This window comes from Pyrus communis, chromosome 3 (genome assembly GCF_963583255.1).
Source record: "Pyrus communis chromosome 3, drPyrComm1.1, whole genome shotgun sequence".
NCBI lineage: Eukaryota > Viridiplantae > Streptophyta > Magnoliopsida > Rosales > Rosaceae > Pyrus > Pyrus communis.
Genome location: NC_084805.1, coordinates 11,095,047 through 11,103,863, shown reverse-complemented (window position 1 = coordinate 11,103,863; position 8,817 = coordinate 11,095,047). Strand labels below are relative to the sequence as shown.

Genomic DNA, 8,817 nt, shown 5'->3' with positions numbered 1-8,817 from the left:
GCTATATCAGAATAATGAAGGACCTAAGAGAGCTTTATTTGGAAGTAGAAGTCAAGGTAATTGTTTGCTCCCAATCCTCATCCTCTCTTCACGTTTTTTCTTTTCAAAGTAATTTTTCCACCCCTTAAGAATGTAAAATTTTATTATCTTCTTTTCTTGATGGATATGCTTTTGTTTGTAGGTTGATCCTGTTGTTTCATGTTGTGAAACAGTGTAGTCTTTGTCAATCAAATGTTTTGCTGAAATACACAATAACAAGAATAAAATAACTACGGTAAGAAGCAACCTAATTTCAGAAATTTTATGTGATTCAGTTTTTAAATTATAATCTTCTAAAAACCTTATGTAGATTGCAGAGCCATTGGAGAGAGGACTTGCTGAGGACATTGAGAATGTATATAAGCTACGGTTTTCGTTTCTGCAATGCGGGTTGAGTATGATTTTTGGGATTATATCTTCATTGTCAAAAACCTTTTTAGTGTATGTTGTATTAGCTATTGACAATAATCTTAACCTCATTTGTGGTTGAATTTGACAGATTATATCCTTGGCTCAAGAACTTGAGTTAACCCCAAACATCCTCAAAACTACAGGCAAGAACGTTTGTTTCATATCATATTTTCTGTTTTCATAAATATGGAAGAATCCAACATATACATTACTTAAAATTAAGGTTGGGTCTTCTTTCTGTTTTTCATTTGGGTTTCCTGGTGGGTTCTCGGCCCAATTTTAGGCGGGTTCACTGGACTCAGTTTGATTGCCCATCCTTGAGTATTCATGTCATATTTTATTCGTTTTCTTTCTTCTTAAATATGACTTTTGAGTCCTATGATTTTCAAGTACTCAATCTTCAATCCTGCGTAGTAGCACCTTCACGCCACCTGTTTGATAAAAGGTACTGGAGAAACATGCACACCCACGCACACTGACACGGTGTCTAGGTTTTTTGTTTTGTGTTTTTATGTGTTTACAATTGCTTCTTAAATCGTAAAATACTTGCAGAAATAGCTTACAAAAATAGGATTTGTCTTTATATGATTGGAAGGAATCTGTTGGAATAGTTTAAATGGACTTCTTTGGATAATGAACTTTAGAAAGATAAGTGTAGAAATTAGGATGGTAAAGTATGATAAAGCCATCATAATGAAGAAAGACGTTAAATAAAAAGTAGTTATTCTTCTTCTCTTATTGTTTTTGTCTTATGACACACATTTCGATTTTACAATTTTTCGAATGTGATGGGTTGGTCTTGGATGCATATTGCATTGCAACTATATTGTCAAATGGTTGTAACATAAAGCAAAACCAATAAACTTAAAATTTTACTAAGATCATTTCATTAAGCAATTATTCCTCGAAATTTGGGGGTTTCTTAAGATACAATGTTATCAAATTCCTTTTTTTTTTTTTCCTTTCTAATTTTATGATTTTGTGGTAGAAGTAAACTCTTTCTCTCATGTTATTTTAGTCTTTTTATTATTAAATTTTGGTGAAAACGCTGTTTAGCATAAATCTTATCACAATACAAAATAACAGGGAGATAATTTTGGTGATATTGCATCTCTATTTGTTTTTTAACCACGTTTATGCGTGCTGTTCATTCCAAGCATGTCAATGTGATAGCTAAAGGATTCGATTTTCACTTTCCATATAAAGGTTGCTTTTTTTCTATTCCTAGCACCATCATTTGACACTATATTTTCTTTGAAGTTGGTCTGTTAGTGCATTTTCAACTAATCTTTTTGTTGAACTCTCAACGGAGTTCCAACTTTGATCACAACATTGTTTGAATTTTGTTCTCTATCCTGTGTCGTTTTCCACTGATTTCAACTTCCAATTTCTCCACATTAAATGTTCATGTTTTAAAAGCATTGTTCCAATATTAAACTATTTTATTTATTTTAACAAAATTGCAGACAATATACTTCTTCCAGTAGAGTAGAATTTGCACCTGAGATCAAATACGATACCATTCACTCAAATGCACACAATTGACTAATTCTATAAATATGTGTTATCAAATGGTTTGCACGATAGCTATCATTCTAATGTGACTTATACGTTGTCAGATACATGTGGAATATTGCAATTCGAATAAGAAATCGTATTTGATTAAAAAAAAAGAACCTAGATATTAGTCCGAAAATATCTATATTTCTATCTATATCACTACTGCTTCTATGTTCTATGGTCTAAAATGTACTTGGCTTGCTATCAAATAAGATAGTTGCTTTTTTCTTTTAATGGCTCTATTAGTTGTGCAGATATAAACAGTAGTGTGTTTGAAATAACTTTTGCAGTATGGTTATATATCGTGGCACATATGGAGATGATGTTATTCTGATTTCATCAATTTGTTTGTGTCTGTAGGAGCTTCAAAAAATTTCATCAATTTGTTTGTACTAAATCCGTTATTCTGATTTCATTTTGAATTCACTGGGAAAAATACATGAATCCATAAGATGGGAGGAAAAAGTTGTGATTCACCACCATAAGATGTGATTAATAGAAATTTTTTTATTGAAACCCCAATTGAGCTTTACACACACACTGAATTTATACATGAAGAATGAAGTTTTATATTGTGAATCCATGATTTGTTTTTCTCAGTTTGTTGTTCCTCCTGACAGGAAGAGCTTGCTGAAAAATGGCTCCCTCTTTGTTTTCAGAATTGAGGTATTCATGTACTCATGTTCTTCGTTACCTTTTCTCCGTTTCTATTTTTTTTTTAGTAGAACAATGATTTCACCTAAAGAATTTATAGCCATGGCAGCAGGTCATTTGCAATATAAGATGAAAAATACTGATTGAAAGATGGTTTTACATTTTTATGGTCAAATTTTTGTTAGAAATTGCTGTGTGCGATTACTGTCAGCTCAACATTTGTTTTCATATGATTTCTAGGCTTTTAGATTAAAAATGTTAGCCGCAATTCCTCCAATCTTCGGGGGGTTAGAAATTGTTGTGTGAGATTACTGCAGCTCAACATTTGTTTTCTTATGATTTCTAGGCTTTTAGATTAAAAATGTTAGCCGCAATACCTCACATTTTCGGGGGTTTTCCATATATATGAAACATCCAGTGTGATAAAGATCCAAGTAGATTCAACTTAAGGGTATTTAATTTTTTATATTAACATATACTATCCAAATCAAAAAACAACACGAAAAAGGCATTGTAACATTACCTCAGTTGTCATCATTAATCAATATCAAATTGTAGTATTATTTTCTTCATATAAAAAAAAAAAGATAGATTTACCTTAGCCATGTCTATTAGCACTGAGTGAAGTATGAGTGAAGTACAAGTGCTAATCGAGAACAATGAGAACTATGTCGTTATTTCAGTTAAGTTTTCCATGCATGTTGGTGATGTGGCATTCACATGGCAAGAATGAGAGGACATTTTTGTCCTTTCCCCTTCTCCTTCTCTCCCCTGGTTCATTTCTCTCTCTCTGTTCCTCATGTTTTCATCCTACTCATCTTTTTCTAGATTCTTCATTCCTTTCCCAAAACAAAAGCTAAACAATTTCAACTTCTTGTTCAAACGCGAATCGCTCTACCTTTGGATCTGGAGACCTGGTATTTTCAGATTTGTATTCTTTTTCATATATAGTTTTATTAGAAGCTCAGTCTAATATGGAACTTTCCGGAGGTTCTTTCAAAAAAAAAAAAACAAAAATCCATGCTTATGAACAAGTTTTAATTCCATAGTCGAATCTGGATTGTGATCTCAGTCGGAATAGAGATTTGATAAATTTGGTGGGAATGGTCGATATGGATGAGCGTGAAGAAGAAGCCGGTGAGGGAAGAGAGAGAGAGAGAGTGAAATGATCAGAGGAGAGAAGGAGAAGGGGAAAAGACAACAAATCTATTTTTTGGCCATGTGGTTGCCACGTTAGCGGCATGGATGAAAAACTTAATGGAGAGTAAAGTGAGATACATTCGTGCGTTTCAGAGGACAAGTTGAATCAAAATAAATTTCAGGAGCACACTAATAAGAATGATGTTAGGAATATTAAATTTTTAGGTAAAGTACAAAAAATTGCCTTAATTATTGGTGTCACGATATATTCGTACCCTATCTTTTAAAATTGATAATGTCATAACTCATTCTTAGAATTTGTACCAATATTATATCTTTCGTTAGTTTGGCCGTGTATTTTTCAGTTAAATGCTAACATGGTTTGATCAGAGATTTATTTTTTATTAAAAATTAATAAAATATTATTAAAAACTAAAAAAAATCATTTTATATTTTTTAAATATTAAAATAAAAAAAAAGTAAATAAAATAAAATAAAATAAAAAACCTCCAGTTCGTTCGTCCCTCCCCCGTTTCTCTTCCCCATCTTCCCGCAACCCAGAAAGAAGGAGGAAGAAGAAAGAGATATTTTAATATTTAAAAATATTAAATGATTTTTTTTAGTTTTTAATAATTTTTTAATAAAAAATGGGTTCTGGATCAAGCTACATCAGTATTTAACTGAGAAATACACGCCTAGCTAACGGAATGTATAACATTGACACAATTTCGTAAGATGAGGTATGACATTGTCAATTTTAAAAGATGAGGTATGAAAGTGTCGTGACACCAATAGTTGAGGTAGTTTTTTGTACTTTACCCAAAATTTTTAAACCAAACTGTTAATCTAAATGATGTGTTACTAATAGGAAATAAGCACATTAATCAACATTTAAGTAATAATCTAATCATCAACATCCATATCATTTGGTATACAAATTTGATTTAGAAATTTGGTTACCCCAACATTACCATACTAATAATTAAGCCTATATATGTAAATGTGAAGTAATGTGAATGACACATGTGGGCCATCCATTTGGGGTCCATATGAAATAAGATTTACATAATTTCATAAAGGTCCACTTAGAAGATTTTGGTGTTAATGTAATGTTTCTTCAACTTCAACTATTTGTTGAATCAAAGAACATGAAACTCATTAAATAGTAACAAAGCAAATGGCCATGTACACCTTCGAAGCTCCTTCAGTTCAATTAATGTCTTTCTGAGCTAGCTAGCTCTGCTCATAAATTAAATCCATTTTCAATGAATTTACTAGGGAGAACCAAACAACATGATCGTGTTCAGTATTGCATGGAAGCAAAGATGTACATTTGGATCATGTCTTCACATTTTAATGAATATTATTGTACAAGAATCAACATGATTTGGTTTTACTTCCACCACTCTCCTACTTGTTTTTGTCTCTTGATTCACTGTTGAATTGGTTGTGTGTTTCGGCAATATTTGATGAGATTTTGGTGGTGTGGCCACTTTGAATAATGCAAGGGAAGCCAAGGACATCGGATGCCGATATTTGCAGCGTCAATATTAACTGTTTAACAGAAGAGATGTGAAGGAGGGAAGGACATTGGCACAGCAATTTGGGTCACGCATTGGATATGCAAATATGTATGTATGTATGTGTGGTTGAGATCATTTCCTAATGTAATGGTGAGAATCCAGATGCATAACTAACCGTTATGCAGTGCAATGTGTGTGAGAAATGAGAATAAAAAAAATAAAAAAAACATTCTCTGCGATTTTGCAGAGAGAGAGAGAAACACTCATATTCATATTCATCTCCATTTTCTATGATTTCCTTTCTTCTCTTGAATTAGCATACTCTAAATCAAACTTTAACATGGCCTTAGAGCCAGGTTCGATCAATTGAGATCTGTGCGTGAACTGTGAAGTTGACGTTATCAACGTTGAAGCAATTGAGTCGTTCTGAAACTCCATAGAAACCAAATTCGATTTATTTTCCTATCATTTAAGCTAAGAGATGGCTAGATCTGGAAATTATGAGCTGAGAACTCTGATCTTCTCCTATGAGAACTACGAGTTCTATAGAATTAAGATGGTGACGATCTTCAAATCTCATGGGCTATGGAAATTAGTTGAAAAAGGGGTCACGACCTCAGATTCAAAGAAGAAGAAGGTTGAAGGGAGCTTAGAAGATGAAGACAATGAGAAAACAGTGTTTGCATATATGCAAGATGCAAAAGCTTTGGGTATTATACAAAGTGCAGTCTCTGATGAAATATTTCCTCGAATTGCCAACGCCGATTTAGCGAAGATGGCATGTGATATGCTATATGGAGAATACCATGGTGGTGATCAAGTACAGTCGGTTAAACTCCAAAATTTTCGACGTGAATTTAAGTATACTAGAATGCGTGATGATGAATCATTATCTGGGTATCTTACACGTTTGAATGAACTGATTAACCAAATGAAGACGTTTGGTGAAGTGTTATCGAATGAAAGACTTGTGCAAAAGGTTTTAATCAGTCTTAGCAAACCCTATGATCCCATTTGTCTTGTGATTGAGAACACAAAATGTATAGAGACTATTGAATTACAGGAGGTTGGCAATTCTAAAAAGCCAGGAACAGCGTTTTGATATGCACACTGTTGATGCTAGTGAGAAAGCATTTGCCTCTTTCTCTGTGAGTTCAAAAGGGCAACAAAATAGAGGTAACTCTCAATCCAGTGGATTTAAGTCTCAGAAGAACTGGAATGCAAAAGGCAAGAAGTGGGACTCAAAGCCTAAGTTTTAGCAAAAGTCATTTATGGGTCCTGCACAAAATGCAAATTCTTCATCCTCCATGAATCAAGAAGTGACAAAACCTCAGTGCAACGTATGCTTAAAGTTTCACTTTGGTGAGTGCAGATATAAGGGAAAATCCAAATGTCACAACTGTGATAAATTTGGACATTGAGCTAGGGAGTGCATTGTGGGTAAGGCTATTCAAAAGGCTAACTGTGCAAATCAAATGGAGGTATCTGGTAATCTATTCTATGCTAACTGTGCAACTGATGTGATATATAATAGCACACAAATTAAACCGTCTTTTTTATACTTGTAGTATGTGAAAGTAGGGATCGTTCTAGGCCAGGGATTAGGAGGGATGCTAATTTACACAAATTAGACTCAATTACACTAAACTAGACTCAAAAACAGAAAACTAGACTTGATAGGAGCATATTCATGCGACTTAAATGGCTTGTTCTCGTGCATTTACGTTATGTTTCTTTAGTTATTTTAGTCCTTTATGCTTCTTTTGTGTGTTTTCAGGTTCTAAGGGCAAAGTATGCAAAAGGATGCCTTTTGGAGCCTTTTGGAGCAAATTAGAGATTGGAATGGATTTCATATGCTTAAAGCCAAGTAGATGGACGAAATTGAAGACCAAACCATTCACTTATCACTTATCACTTATCATAACCATAACCATACCTTCCCCCTTTAATCCACATGCACTCCCATCCATTTCATCATTGCAACCATTGCAGAAAAACACCATCATTGCCGTGCATTTCATGTTCATTCCAACCTTTAATCCACATGCATTTTCAACCTAATCACTCACCCACACAATCTGCCATCATTCACATGCATTCCATCCTTTAATTCACCCACATGCAATCATAATCATTCACACCTTGCAGCCACATGCATTTCCTTCATTATTTCACCCACATGCTCTCCCATTTCAGATTGCATTCCATTCATTCCAACCAAGCCACATGCACTCCCTTTAATTAATTCAACCTAGCTGTCATTGCACATGCATTCATTATTCACTTTGCATTCCCTTTGCATTCAGCCACATGCACTTATTCTTTCATCATTGCACCACCATGTCAAAGCACATGCACTCCCACCCTTTAATCACATGCATAAATCAGCCACATGCATCTCCCATCACCATTCCAGATTTCCACCAAGTTCCTAGCTGTCATTCCACTTTAATCCACATGCATTCACTCATAATCATCACTAACATTGCAGCCACATTTCCACCCACCTCCTAGTTGTCATGTCCCCTCTCATTTACCTATAAATAAGCATGCATTGCAGCCACAATTCATTCATTCCATTCACAACACTTCTTCCATTTCAGAAATTCATCCATACACACCAACAACATCCCCTTAGAATCCAAAGTGCCGTGCACATTCACCACCAGAAATCATCCCATTGCCGTGGCCTCCCCCTTCCATTTTCACCACTCCCCAAACCATTCACACCATCAAACTATCCTTAGACCTTGTGCTACAACGAAGAGGAAGAGAAGAGTGCCTAAACGTTCATACAATTCAAGTTTGAGTTGTTGGAATGTTTAGGTGTTTCTTTGATTTCAATATTTAATTTCAATACTCTTTGTTTTGTACGAATGAGGAATGGAAGAGAAGAGTGCCTAAACATTCATACAATTCAAGTTTGAGTTGTTGGAATGTTTAGGTGTTTCTTTGATTCTCTTTATTTTGTACGTATGAGGAACTAAACCCCCCCCTTGGCTAGGGGGGGGATTCGAAATATATGTTTATGCTTGCATTTTGATTTGATTACTTCTAATTGCGTTTCATAAGTTGTGGATTCAATTCGTTTAACCGTTTGATTGATAACTTATTTATGTATGTTTATTGAGAGTGCACGCTTAATTTTCATGCATGAATATGACGCTAGAATATAAGTGAGTTTCACCTAATAGTTACGAACTTATATTCACAAGTAGTGGAGGTTGCTTATAAACAATCGCGTTAAACGAATTCTTGGCATAAGTTTCATGCGTATTCCATAGTAACGAATGCCTCGTCGATGTTTATGATTTCCGTTGAACTTAATGATCTTTGTTGAATGTCTCTATCATGCGTATTCCATAGTTAGGGACTTTGATTAGGAATAATTTGGTTGTAATGCGTATTCCATTCAATCCAATGAATCTAGGGAAATCTGAAAGTTAATTTAAGCGGACCTAATTAACTTGGAGCATTGAGAATTCATGGT

The 8,817-nt window shown here is 34.3% G+C and overlaps 1 protein-coding gene and 1 long non-coding RNA gene across 3 annotated transcripts; both read left to right on the top strand.

Moving 5' to 3' along the window:
• Positions 1-5,427, top strand: LOC137730292 (uncharacterized). Of its 2 annotated transcripts, XR_011068116.1 has the most exons (6): positions 1-56; positions 182-274; positions 350-429; positions 539-593; positions 2,631-2,676; positions 5,313-5,427. It is a non-coding gene; the product is annotated as an uncharacterized lncRNA (long non-coding RNA). The 2 variants fall into 2 exon arrangements; XR_011068115.1 differs by lacking the exon at positions 5,313-5,427 and having other exon boundaries at positions 2,631-2,923.
• A 381-nt stretch (positions 5,428-5,808) lies between these two features.
• On the top strand, positions 5,809-6,429 carry LOC137728161 (uncharacterized). Its single transcript, XM_068467033.1, has one exon. It carries the CDS (start codon positions 5,809-5,811, stop codon positions 6,427-6,429), a length of 621 nt encoding a protein of 206 aa, XP_068323134.1.
• The last annotated feature ends 2,388 nt before the right edge of the window (positions 6,430-8,817 follow it).